At 44.1% G+C, this 13,932-nt stretch overlaps 1 protein-coding gene across 1 annotated transcript in view; it reads left to right on the forward strand.

Moving 5' to 3' along the window:
* Positions 1–13,501, forward strand: part of DNAH5 (dynein axonemal heavy chain 5) — a 140,449-nt gene extending 126,948 nt beyond the window's left edge. Inside the window, exons 71-79 of the mRNA XM_044442817.1 lie at positions 1,269–1,514; positions 2,590–2,809; positions 4,030–4,235; positions 4,933–5,136; positions 6,440–6,655; positions 7,574–7,786; positions 8,611–8,763; positions 9,794–10,025; positions 13,350–13,501. Of these exons, the coding sequence (XP_044298752.1) occupies positions 1,269–1,514; positions 2,590–2,809; positions 4,030–4,235; positions 4,933–5,136; positions 6,440–6,655; positions 7,574–7,786; positions 8,611–8,763; positions 9,794–10,025; positions 13,350–13,501 (1,842 nt within the window). The remainder of the gene's footprint in view (positions 1–1,268; positions 1,515–2,589; positions 2,810–4,029; positions 4,236–4,932; positions 5,137–6,439; positions 6,656–7,573; positions 7,787–8,610; positions 8,764–9,793; positions 10,026–13,349) is intronic.
* Positions 13,502–13,932: the final 431 nt, after the last annotated feature.

Genomic DNA, 13,932 nt, shown 5'->3' on the forward strand with positions numbered 1-13,932 from the left:
GGATTCCTGAGGACAACCTTCCCAGGCAGCTGAAGGCAAGGGCTCCAGAAGCAGAGCCTAACAATCCACGTGTGCCAAGGGTTACATCAACACCGAAATCTTTGTTGGGACCTCTGTGTTGCAGAAGTCTAGGTCACATCTAAGACAAAACAGATCGAAAAGTTCATCCAGAGGAACCTCACGCATGTAGAGGTTCAACAACCATGGCGTTCACCTTGGTATCTTAGTGCTACATGGCTGCAGGCACCCAAGCATCAGGAACAGTCCTAGGCATTTGGCTATGGACAATGAAGTTCTACAATCCACTTCCAACAAGAATTCCCCTTCTCTGGAAAGAATGGAAGTATTTTTCATGGCAAGTTCTTAATGGTACGAAATTCAAGGGACAACAGTCCAAAGTGGAAGAAGATTCTGTGGGAGGAGTGCCTCAGAACTGCAGAAAGTCCACACAGAGAGGGCTTCAGGAAGGGGATAGGAGAATGGTCCCAGCAAAGGCACTCATCCCAGGCACCAGCTTAAAAGGAAAGGGCTCTTCCTGAAAACTGACTGACAGTGGATTGTGCCCATCAGTGGGGTCCCCTCTCTGAATGGGGCAACTCCCTCCTGGTTTGTAAGAGAGATGCTTCAGCTGGCGTGGCACTTCTGAAAGTCCTCGCTCTTCTGCACAGCTCTCCCAGAGTCCCTGCAAGCTTCCTTCCCTGCCAAGACCAGTTGCCTCCTGCCTGCTTGGCCTTGAGAGCATCGACAAAGAGAATCTCACAGTGATTTTGACACTGCACAGGCTGAATAAGCCCAACCCTTCTTGGCCACTCATGATCAGATTCTGGCTACAAACTATGAAGGTCACTGCAGCGCCAGAGCTGGGCCCCAACTCCTGCTGGGTTCTTGTTTCTTTATCCATTTTATAAATACTAGCAGAATCTACTCTTGTCCCCACTGTGGCTTTTAGAATGGTTTGCATGATCTGGAGAGGGTGAGGCACGAACAGAGAGGCCATGTTTATCTCCAGGGTTGGCAAAGACTCTTCCCAACCTTTTGGGAAGAACCTGAATTTAGGAAAGAGTTGATCCATGTGGATAGACTGATATTAGGAAAAGAAGCGAGTACATCAGGCCAAACATCAGAATATGTGAAGCCAGCCTGGTACTGAGTCCAGAACTGGTTTGGCTCCACAATGATGTTTATCTGAAAAAACCAAAACCCCTCCTCCTCATGCCTCTGCATTCATGCTATCGAATAAATATAAAATTTTTCTCTTCTCTCACTAGGCTCGAAAGTACATTATAGATACCATGGGGGAAAAATACGCAGAAGGGGTGATCCTATCCTTGGAAGAGATTTGGGAGGAATCTGATCCTCGCACACCTCTCATCTGCTTCCTTTCCACGGGCTCTGACCCTACGGATTCCATTACTGCCCTGGGGAAAAGACTGAAGATCGAGACGCGTTATGTTTCCATGGGCCAAGGGCAAGAGGTCCATGCACGCAAACTTCTGCAGCAAACTATGGCTCATGTGAGTCAGAATCTGATCTCTGTGTTAGCGTGTGTCAGCCTTGGAATTTCTGGGTGTCATCATTCTCAAGCTTCGCGTACGCAAATGCTAGGACTCCACACTGGTACAGCAGAACTGGCTGCTGAATGATGCAGGGCCAATTCCTCCTTTTCTTCTGAAAAGACTTAAAATAGAATGATTATTTTTAACCAGTAGCATACTGACTCTGGACCACTGGGTTACACAGATCAGCATTTCTCAAGTCCTTGTCAGGCAACGAAACATAAACTTGAGGCACAACCTGATGTGCAGAGCATGGTATGATGCTATCAGGTTGTGGGTTTCCATAACTCTCCAATGAAATGTGTCAGTGGAGTGTCAAAAAGATGTTGCAGGAGGGAGAAAAATGACATGGGTCTCCTGCTTATGGCACATACATTGTATCATGTATATTTTCAGCCCGTAGCTGGAGTCATAGGTATGATTCACCATCTCCAGTAATAGTGGTAACACTCAATTTAGGACTACAAATGTGAGCAGCTGAGAGAGAGAGAGAGGGAGGGAGAGAGAGAGAGAATGGTGGGACTATAAAGTCTATCATTGGCTGAACATTTGTGCTATGCATAGGTCACTTGGATAAGGCAGCCGATTACTGAATGCCTAAATCATTTGTGCTATGCATAGGTCACTTGGATAAGGCAGCCGATTACTGTTCTGAATGCCTAAATCATTTGTTCATCTTGTGCTGAAAGTAATTTCAGCCAAATCCTGGTTCCCCACCCGCAAAACAAGCCTAATACCGCTTTGAGGAATGACTTCAACAGTGTATACTTTCGAGAGTTGGCTTGTGAGGTGAGGTGTGAGGTGTTTGACCATCTACCAGGACTGGGGAGAAGGAGAATTGAGTCTGAGCCTGTCTGGTCCTATTCTAAATCTCTTTGGGGATGGCAAGAAACAGTATTTCTTCACATTAGCAGGGAACATGCTTATGCCCGTATTGTTGGGATGTGAACATAAGCATTCCTGGCGGATGAATAACGCTAATACAGTCATGATGCCGACCGTGTTGATTTCTCCTGTGGTTTCCTTTCCTTAGGGTGGATGGGCACTTCTGCAGAACTGCCACCTAGGGCTTGACTTCATGGACGAGTTGATGGACACGGTTGTGGAAACGGAGGTGGTTCATGACGCGTTCCGCTTGTGGATGACCACAGAGGTTCATAAGCGATTTCCCATTACCCTTCTGCAGATGTCCATTAAATTCACCAATGAGCCTCCCCAGGGACTCAGAGCTGGCCTAAAAAGGACCTATGGAGGTAAGTGACTTATCTCCCTCTCACAGTCGGGACAGGTTGTTGGCAAGTCATTTCTGACTTATGGCAACCTTATGAGTGAAAGCCCTCCAAAATGTGCTGTCCATGACTGCTCCATTCAGCTCTTCCGAGCTCAGGGCCACTGATTCCTTTGTGGAGTCCATCCATCTCATAGTTGGCCTTCCTTTTCTTTGCCTGCCTTCAGCTTTCCCTGGCGTGACTGTCTTCTCCAGGGAGCCTTGCCTTCTCATGATGTGCCCAAAGTGTGACAGCCTCATTTTTGTTTCTAGGGAAAGCTCTGACTTGTTTTCGCACAGCTCTCCTCCAACGCCATATTTCAAGTGCATACATTTTCTTCCTTTCAGCCTTCTTCACTGTCCATCTTTTACACCTATACATTGTGATTGGGAATGCAATAGTGTGGATCATCTTGGCCTGGGTATCCTTATGCTTGATAATCTTTTCTAGTTTCTTGATAGGTATTCCATAGACATTTGAGCATATAGCCATGTACCTACCAATCCAGCTGATTTCAGTGGGACAAAACTATGCCTAAGTTTCTGTGGAGTTTCCACATAGCTTTTTAGTGGTATCTTAAGTGGTCAATTTGTACTGGCCATTCTAATTTGTAGAAGCATTTAAATACATAAGTTGTCTTAGTTAATGTCACTGGTCATGTCTGTAAATAGAATGCCAGACAATAATGATTGTGAATTTCTTTCTGAAGTTTGACGGATAAGTCAATCAAAAATCAGTAATGATATATTTCCCAGAAAAATTACATTTGTTACTTTATTTGTATGGGAAAATGTTATAGATAACTACCAGCATGGTATTAGGTATATTTACTGGTGATTATTTTTATGAATGTTATTTTTATGTGTGTGGTGAGTTTGTGGAATTTTGTGGAATTGGACTTCTACTTTTCTCTGTTTCCCACTCCAAACTTAAAACTGGATAGTTTTGAAACCTAACCTCTTGGGTTTATTTTTGTTGTTGGTTTTAAAATCTTTGTCCTGGAGAATGTAACTAATAAATGCAGTGATCTAACATAACATATTTTTGTGCACATTATTGCTATGTGAAAGCATATGAAGAAATGGGTATGGGATTAAAAATGCAGCTCTGAGAAGTCCCTTCCCTATAGGACTCTTTATGGAGGATCCACCAGACATCTAAAGCTTCTTGTTTATGATGCTTATCAAACCATGTCTTGGAAACAGGTGTGAGTCAAGATCTCTTGGATATCAGCAACATGGTACAGTGGAAGCCAATGCTATATGCTGTAGCTTTCCTCCATTCCACAGTCCAGGAAAGGAGAAAATTTGGACCTCTGGGATGGAACATTCCTTATGAATTCAATCAAGCTGATTTCAATGCCACAGTACAGTTTGTTCAGAATCATTTGGATGACATGGACATCAAAAAGGTGCTTGACACTACTTTGCTGGAAATAAGTATCTGAGTTTGTTGACTGAATTCTTGTGAGTTGCCCAGAGAACTTCAGCTATTGCAGTGCTATATAAATGGAATAAATATATAAAATTATCTTCTTTCTGTTGTACTGCTTGGAAGTCAATTGACCTTTTAAGCTAAAGGCACATGCACTTAGGTGGGTTGGAGTAAAGGGATGGGGTGGGAAGCTTCAACTGTTTCATGATACCTACCACCTCTGCCATATTCTCCAACTTTTTCGATGTTCACTGGATGAATAAATAGGGAAGAAAGGAGGCTAGTAGGTGAGAGCTGAGGGATGGGTGAGGGAAATGGTGAGGAAATTCAGCCATATATGGCCAGTGTGGTACGGTGGTTAAGAGTACTCAGGAGATCTGGGTTCGAGTCCCCGCTCAGCCATGGAGCCCTCTGGGTGACTTTGGCCAGTCACAGACACTCAGCCCAACCTACCTCACTGGAAGGAGGAACTTGAAAAACACCTTGGGTCCCTTGCAAGAGGAAGAAAAGTAGGATGTAAATGCAATGTGATAATTATAACATAATGAAATTAGCTCACAGTAGGCCAAGAGGTGGGGTATAGATCTCTTGGAATTCTTGGAATTCTTAGATTTCCCATTTCTTCATCTATGAGAAAGAATTCTTAACACAGTACTGCATGAATCTTGTTTCAGGGTGTGTCATGGAATACCGTTCGTTACATGATAGGAGAAATTCAATATGGTGGGAGAGTTACGGACGACTATGACAAGAGGCTGCTTAACACCTTTGCTAAGGTGTGGTTCAGTGAAAACATGTTCAGCCAAGACTTCTCCTTCTACAAAGGCTACAGCATACCCAAGTGCACAGTGGTGGATCAGTACCTTCACTACATTCAGGTTTGTGTAGTTAACAAAACCATCAAAAGGGAAATGGAAGACCTGATCAAACACAAACTTCCTTCCAGCCCAAGGGCAGCCTACTGGTTTACTTCTAGTCTAATGGTGCTTCCTGAAGGGTTCCTGAGGATGTATCTGGTGATCTCTCAGGTACAAAGGATTAGATGCTCAGTTATATAATTCCTGCTAGTGGGCAAACTGCAACCTGGACAGTATTGGTAGTCTCCCATTACTGCCTTTCATCTTTGGAAAGCAGGGTAGTGTAGTAGAGAAAGTCCCTGATTCGAATCTTGCCATGTGGTCTCAGTCAGATACTCTCAGCTTCAGCCCCCATTTTATCTGACTTTCCTTGCAAGGATTATGGATAGATAATGCATGTAAAGCACTTTGATGTCTTGAAGGGAGTATATAAACGTTGGGCTGGATCCAGATATTATACAGGATCAGCCATGCAGATGACAATGGACCTTTCTGTCCCTCCATTTTTCCAGGACAGCCTTTCAGGACCCCTGAAAGCAGACAGATGGCTGACCCTGCTGACGGGAGCTGTGGTGTGAAGGAGGATACTCCCAAATTGGGCCGAGGGACCTTCCATGAACAGAGTCCTTCCTTTCATGGAAAGTCAAGGCAACTCTTAGGACCCTGAGGGTGTGGAATGGGCTTCCACGGGAGGTGGTTGACGCCCCATCGACGAGGGTGTTCAAGGATAGGCGTGACATGCACATGGTGGGCATGTCGTGAGTGGAGCTGGCTGGAGCTGGGCGTCAGACTACCTAGCAGTTTGAAAGCATGCAAATGCGAGTAGATAAATAGGTACCACTTTGGTGGGAAGGTAACAGCATTCTGCGTGCCTCAGTGTTTAGTCATGCCAGCCACATGACCACGGAACTGTCTGTAGACAAATTTCTGTAGACAAACTCCCTCTGCTAAGAAACAGCGATGAGCACCATCCTCTACAGTCAGACACGACTAGACTTAACGTCATGGAGAAACTTTACCACCTTTACCTTTACCTTCAGAATTTCATATTATTTGGAAGTAATACTTCTATTAATGCAGCCCCAAATAGCCTTTGCTTTTTTGTATTTGCAGCCATATCAGATGGTCGACTCATATTCAGCTTTTGATCTACAACAATTCCATAATCCTTCTTGCTTCTTTTCCAAAAATCCAAATTCTGTTTAACATTGCAAACCTGACTGATTGCTACTCTTCTTTTAGAACTGTTCATAAGAACCACCAGTGCTTGTGTTTCTTAGTATGATGTAGGTCTTCTTTATGTTCTTAATGTTTCCCTGTGTAGGGCTTGCCTACTTATGATACTCCAGAAGTCTTTGGGCTGCACCCCAATGCAGACATTACTTATCAAAGCAAGCTTGCCAAAGATGTCCTGGACACGATTCTCAGCATTCAGCCTAAAGACAGTTCCAGTGGAGGAGGAGAGACCAGAGAAGCCGTGGTTGCTCGGCTGGCAGATGACATGCTGGAGAAACTGCCTGCAAACTATGTACCATTTGAGGTAAAGGAATGCTGCTTGTGGTAGAAGACAATTGGAAATGGAGTTCCCCCACTGGCACAAAGCCTTGCTTAATGCTGTCTATATGCATTGACCTCTGGTACCAAGAAATGAGCTGGAAGTCAGGTTCAGCCTGGGGGAAGGGAGAATGTGGCATTGGTGCTCACCCAGCCTTAAAGTGCTAGTGTTTTGTTTTTGTTTTGATTCATACACACTTAAATTGGAATAACATAATGAGTATAAAACAGATGGAAAAGTTATTTGGATGAAGTATATATAAAAACAATACCTGAGAAAAAGAGTCTCAGTAAGGTCTCCCAAACTGCAGTACAAGGCACAGGACAAAAGGGTATCCCTTGTGAAGTTGAAATTCACAGGTAATGAAGGATATATGTCTGTTTCCTACATCTTTTGGCATGACTTCATATCTATGTTTTTACTCTGAATTATGAAGCTGTTGTTTATATCCTCATAGCAAAATGCTTCTCCGTGTGTCTTCAGGGATCTCCTACAGAATTATGGTTATATGGGAAAGGTCAATTCTCTACAGGTGATAACACCAATTATATTTGTATTCATCCCTCTCTCTCCTCTCTCTCTCTCTCTCTCTCTCTCTCTCTCTCTCTCTCTCTCTCTCACACACACACACACACACACACACAGAGAGAGAGAGAGAGAGAGAGGGGGGGGGGGAGAAATTGAATGTGCCAGCCAGTGTCTGAGATCTTCATGTAAACCTCTCTCACACACTCTCATTCTTTAGGGAAACAACAGCTTTCAGCTTTGCCTGTCATTTTTCCTTGAAAAGTGCTGCTCTCTTTGCTTCTTTCCTCCTAGATATGCTTTCAAAAAAGTCAGCTGCTAGCTTCTTCTTACCGTTTATAGCTCTTTCTAGTCATATACCCTCTGTTCTCATGTTAGGTAAAGGAAAGGCTTCAGCATATGGGGCCATTCCAGCCTATGAACATCTTCCTGCGGCAGGAGATTGACAGAATGCAGAGGATTCTCGCTCTGGTGCAAAACACTCTGACAGATCTAAAACTTGCCATTGATGGAACCATCATAATGAGTGAGAGCCTGAGAGATGCCTTGGACTGCATGTATGATGCAAGGATTCCCGAACGCTGGAGGAAGGTGGGCACCGCTTCTTTCACTGGAGGAAACATGATAGTGTGGGGTCCACATTGCACTTAATATTAGTTGCATCCCTTCCTTCCTTCCTTCCTTCCTTCCTTCCTTCCTTCCTTCCTTCCTTCCTTCCGAGTAATTGCAGTCTCAATTTAGACTGGGACCAATGCACACTGGGAAGGAAGGGTTAAAACCCTTCCCAGTCTCTGGCCTCCATTTTCTCGCACTTTCATTTCAGCTGACACCAGTTTGTGATTTGCGTTCGTGTGTGCACACACAAACACACAGGTGTTGGAAATAGATCCCTTTTATTTGAAAGCCAATGCTTTATAGAACCTGAAAGGCATGGTTGCTCTATCTAACACTCTCTATCTAGTCATTTCCTACCATTTGAAGTTTCTTGATTGCATGGGAAATGTGTATGATGCAGTTATTTTCCTACCTTGTTCCTTAATGGACAAATTTAGTACATTAGAATCTGTTAGGTTTAAACAACAGTTGTGCTTATCACATGATCTTCTAAATTCGTCAATGATCTTTTCTCGTGGTAATGAGGGCTTGGTTCTGACGAAGGTGGTAAACCTGGGCAGCAGTGCTTCAGCCAACATCTTTCCATGTTAGAATATGCCTCCATCTTAGGAGAAGGATTCTAGGGTAGTTGCCTCCCTGACATCTTGCTTTCTGCGTGGAGGAGCAAGTCACAGTGTGGGCAGGCTGGACTTTACCACCTCAGGAAGAACTAGGCCCTGATGAGTCGACACTGATCTTGGAGGTATTGCAAGATAAGTGTATTGGGTTAATTAAATTATAAGACGTTCCTCTGTGTCTAGGCATCCTGGGCTTCCAGCACTCTTGGATTTTGGTTTACCGAGCTTCTCGAAAGGAACCGGCAATTTTACTGTTGGATTTTTGAAGGGCGACCAAACTGCTTTTGGATGACAGGGTTCTTCAACCCTCAAGGATTTTTAACAGCAATGAGACAGGTTAAATAATGCCTTTAAAATGTACTCTGTGTTAATTTAATTTAATGTATTTCTTGCTTGCTTACTGTCTGAAACAAATGATAGAGGAGATAATATTTGTCCTCATGCAAAGAGATTTGAGATGTTTTGCCATGCTGATGCAATGAGGGTCCTACACAATTCAAGCCCTACTTTGGCTCCCTTTTTTTGTAGCTGGGCACAGGCTGTGGAATATTTCTGTCTCGAGCAGGGGTAGGCAACCTGAATCAGATGCGGGTGTCTGTGCCCCTCCTCCCCGAGAGCCCACTAAAAGCTGGCTGGTCTTAAGTGGGGTAGCCATTCCCCTGATGGCCATGCTCCTGATAGCATTTGGTTCCTGGTGGGAGGCTTGGGAAATCATCCTCTGAGAGCATCTGCTTGAAACAGAATGCACTCAGGTCTTCTCTTATCCGATGGAACAGGCAGAGGGTTAGCAGAGCGCTAGGCCTGCAAATGTTATTTCTTTAAAATGGTTGGTGTTTCAGGCATCTGTTGCAGAAGCAGAACGACACTGGAAACCTACCTTTGTGAAATTCCGGGAAGAATTAACTATTGTTCAGGAAAGCCGGAAAGAGGCCTTCTGGCAGCAGGAGACTTTGGCATTGACTTAGGACAAGGATTTTTGCAAGCAAATGGGGAATTTTATTGACACCGCAATAAAATAAATATTTTCTGACTCTGTTAATTCTTCTGGGAAAGAATAACCTAAAGTGGTCCTATCTTTCTGGTTAGGTGATGCTAACTGGCAGCAGGTGGGCTTTCTAGAAGAGACTGAACATGCAGTGTTGCTGGATTCTGGAATAATGAAATGGATGATTGCATTTACTTAGCTTGTTAAGCCCTTGGGGAAGGGGGAGGTCTGCCTGAGCCACAGTCCACAGGACTGCACATGGCCATTCCTGATGGTTTGTCAGAGTATTCCGAAGTTATGTAATAACTGGATCTTAGTCTAGAAAGGTTAAGTCTATGCAGCATAGTCTTACAGGTTCTCACAGTGTGTTACTTTGAACAGGAAATTACTCGAGCAAACAAGGGCTGGGCCCTTGACAGTGTAGTTCTGTGTAATGAGGTCACCAAGTGGATGAAGGATGACATCACATCTCCTCCTTCGGAAGGCGTCTATGTATACGGGCTCTACCTAGAAGGTGCTGGGTGGGACAAAAGGAACATGAAGCTCATGGAATCGAAACCAAAGGTGCTGTTTGAGCCCATGCCTGTGATAAGGATATATGCAGAAAACAATGGTAAGTATTAAATTGGCCGTGGTGATGGCATATTTGTGGCTGTTTGGAAGTGCTTTCCCCTTTTTATGGCTCTACTGCAGTTCTTGCCGCAGCGTGTGCCCATAGGTTTGTTGCAGCCAAATTTCACGATGCGACTGAGCTGCCAACCAAATGAAATTGATTGCTGACGGTGGTCCCAAGGGCCAGTTGAATGCTGCTGCTCTGCATACAGCTCATTGAAATGCCTCCCCAGTGGTGGAGATCTGTTCGGAAGCCGGAATGTTAAAATGTTCCTTGATGCTTCAGGCACACATGAATGGCGTGCACCATTTATCCCCCAGCATATCCCAGGCAGCAGCTCTGTTAGCACGGATGCTTCATGATCATGGCCACGAATGATCTACTGAAGTTCCAAGAAAGCTTAGAGAATGGTGAACAATACAGCTGCTGCCCCTGAGACCCTTGGCAGCATTCTGTAAGTGATCCAAATTGACTGAAGGTACTGTCAGAGAACCCCCAAGGACCATGGTCTAGGTTAGCCATTCTTGCCAGTGTCTTCAGGAATGCCCGTCCTCCCTCGAATATTTGTTGGCTGTGATAACAAGGCACAACTACAATAAAAAGGAAGATGGGAAAGCGTCTGATACTGGGGGAAAGGATGAGGAGACTCCTGTGTGCACAGAGAAAGGATGCCAAGTCATACACACTTCAGATTTCTCTTCCAGGAGACCTCTTGTGCAGAACCAGTTTGTGTTTCAGGCCTGGGTTGTAAAATTATGATCTTTCGTACCTGATGGGTTAACTGTAATAATGACTATTGTCTGGTTCTATACCTGTGATCACTAATAGAGAATAGAAACTCTGTTCTAGCATGAGCGTGGAACTCATGCATATGGCCAAGCTACCTACTGGGTGTATTCTCTCTCACATGCTGAAGTAACCTGGTCATTTCATCCTGTCAAGAGGCAAAGAGGATTTTGCTACAAGACAGGAACAAAAATGGTTATTGTGGTTTGCAAAGCTCAGTGATGACTGTGGACATTGGTACCAAAGGACAGTCACCCGTCAGCAGTAGAAGAGGTAACGAATGTGCTTTTCATGCCACCATTTTAAATCAGTGCATATGGCAACGAACAATGTTAGTTGAGGTGTGTGTGAATTAGAACAATGGGGCACATGGATTGCAACAACCTTGGGTATGCTTAGGCACAGAAAATCCACAGGTTTAACCAATATGTAACTGGGTGTAAGATTGCAGCCCACGTTACTATGCCGTTCTGGACTTTTCTACAATCATGTGAATATGTTCTTCATTTCCTTTCTCAAGACTGAAATGAAAAGCAGTTGACAGATGCAGTGTTTTGGTGTTAGCAAAAGAATAATGGTTGGCAGTTCATGCACTTAGGGTTGGAAAAAGGCAGCCAAGTGATGCTTGGTTCCAGAAGGTTTCTCTTTTTTGCCTGATTTCAGATGCTGACCACCACTCAAAGTGTATTAGCCAATAAACTGGAAGTGGCTAATAAATAGGAATTTATAAATCCATTTATGGTAGGCTGAATCTGTTGTAATGAGACTCAGTGATAAGACGCAATGATTAAAACATTTGTTAAAGCAACAACAGAAAATCAGCACATCAGAAAAGAGATGGATTGCTTTGTTTTGTTTTCTGCTTAGTTTCTTGGAAGGACTTTTTAAAACTTAAAACCAAATTTTCACTGTTGTGAGAATACGAAGTTTTTAGCAAGTGCTGGGGAGGCTACAAGCTGCATTCTGGCGCTGGTGTTGACAGCTACATGTACTGAGCTTGGCTCTGCTTGAGCAAACAAGTCAAAAGATTGAAAGAGCAACTTTAGAAGGGAGGAGAAGCACCTCTGGGGTCCACAAAGGAGGGAAGCAGCTGTCAGAATGGATTGTGGGCTGGAGCGATGGGCACCCGAAGCCTGGCCTGTTCTACTTTGCAGAAATCTTCTGCTGGTTGCCTGAAAACAGTTGGTTTGTGAAAGGCATAAAATTCCATGTGAAATGAATAGAAGAGGTTTGAAGGGCACATCCTTGTGGCCCAATCTCTTGCTGTCATTTTATTTGACACAGTCAAGTTCTGTGGTCAAGGCTGTTTGCTTAATTGAGAGATTTGTACATTGCAGCTTGTAATTAGAAGCAAGCAAGACGGCTAGCCCATATGCCCCCAGTTGGGGGAGTGGGTCCATCCAGTGAGGGGCCTTTGTGGGGGGCCTTTTGGTAGGGAATGTCCCATCCATTGTCAGGAGCAAGTTTGGGTATTGCCCTGCTGCAAACATGTTCCCTAGGCAGCATTTCCCCTTTTTCTGATAGGAGTGAGGAGCATCCAAATAGATGCTAAAGACAAAGGTATTTTTGTATTCTGGCCGTTGTTGACCAGTTGACACATGTTTTTAACTCCTTGGATTTCATATGCTCTCATAAAATGCTGCTGGCCATGTTTCTACCTTTCATAGTGTCTATGGGGTTGGAAATTGTAGTTGTAGACCAGCAATGTGGCCATGTGAAGTTAGGGATGGGTGAACTGGCTGAAATGCAGTATGCCCAGCACTACATGGACTCAGTCTAGATACTATTTAGCTGGTGTGGTGGGCACACTTCTAACTGACAGAAAAAAAATTAACTCCAGTCTGGGGTTTGCTATGGCCCTCCCTTTTATGGGTCTTCCTTTTATTGGCTCTTATACCCCACAGTGCCTCTGGAAACAGAAAGGTAGTTTTACTATGCAGTTATCAAGAAGATTCTACTGCCATTGAAAGTGATCTGTGCCAGTGCTGCAGTCTTCCATTGTGTATTTTTTCTGTAACATCTGAAAATCTGATTTGTTTACAATAATTCAGAGAACTAAGATGCCTAAAGATTTAAAAAGTCACTGTTGACATAAATGGGTGTAGGATTGAGGGCTTCCAATGCGGATTCAGAAGTAAGCTCCATGAAATCCATGGGACTAACTCCAGGTAGGTGGATATAGGATTGTAGCCCAATCCTTGTATGAAAATACATTCAGAAGGCTTTCCCCCTGCTTCTGTCTTAAAAGCTGGGCGCAGGCTTCATGTAGCTCATTTTATCATGATAATTCTTCTCAGAACATGATATGCCCAAGACTGATTGGCGCTAGACTTGGGTAGGGTGTGATGTTCTACACTCAACATGCAATGCTCCAGCTCTTCCAGGGTGTGCGATGAGGAACCTTCTAGCACAGTGCCAATAGCATGGACTGGCCTGATGGACTCCTTAGGACACCTCAGCCCATGCCCTTGAATAAGCTGCTCGGTTTGTGCTTATCCTTACAACCACGATGCATGTTCTTTTTTTTTACCTCCTCAGCCTCAAGGGATCCGCGTCTCTACTCATGTCCAATCTACAAAAAACCAGTGCGAACGGATTTGAATTACATAGCTGCAGTGGAGCTGCGTTCCACACAACCTCCTGAGCATTGGATACTGCGTGGAGTCGCACTGCTGTGTGATGTCAAGTAATGCCAAGAGGATGCCTTTTTCAGTGTGATGCCCCTGCAAGATTTTAGAGCTGTCCTTTTCTTTCTATTCTTCTTCTTGAAAGCCAGCATCGCAAGGAACCAGTTAAGCAACTGGTCACCGTGCTCTTTAAAAGAGAGAAAAGAATGTACCTTAACTTGCCCATGAAGATTCCCGGGCTAGCAATATGGAAAAGCTGAATTTTCACATACTAGAAAGTGGAAAGAATACAGTCATCTCTTGGCGATTTCAATTGTCACTGAATTGCAATTTTAAACATCATGCTGAGTGACTTAGAACAGACAGGAATGCATTATTTGTCCCTGTGACGTCCTAGTGTGACAAATATTTGCCAATTTCTAGGCAGCAAAAAATAAACAAGCAAAAATAAGGAAGGCTCCCTTCTGTATCCTGTGGAAAGAAATCCACACAAA

This window comes from Varanus komodoensis, unplaced genomic scaffold (assembly GCF_004798865.1).
Source record: "Varanus komodoensis strain SLA01 unplaced genomic scaffold, ASM479886v1 scaffold40, whole genome shotgun sequence".
Classification (NCBI taxonomy): Eukaryota; Metazoa; Chordata; class Lepidosauria; order Squamata; family Varanidae; genus Varanus; species Varanus komodoensis.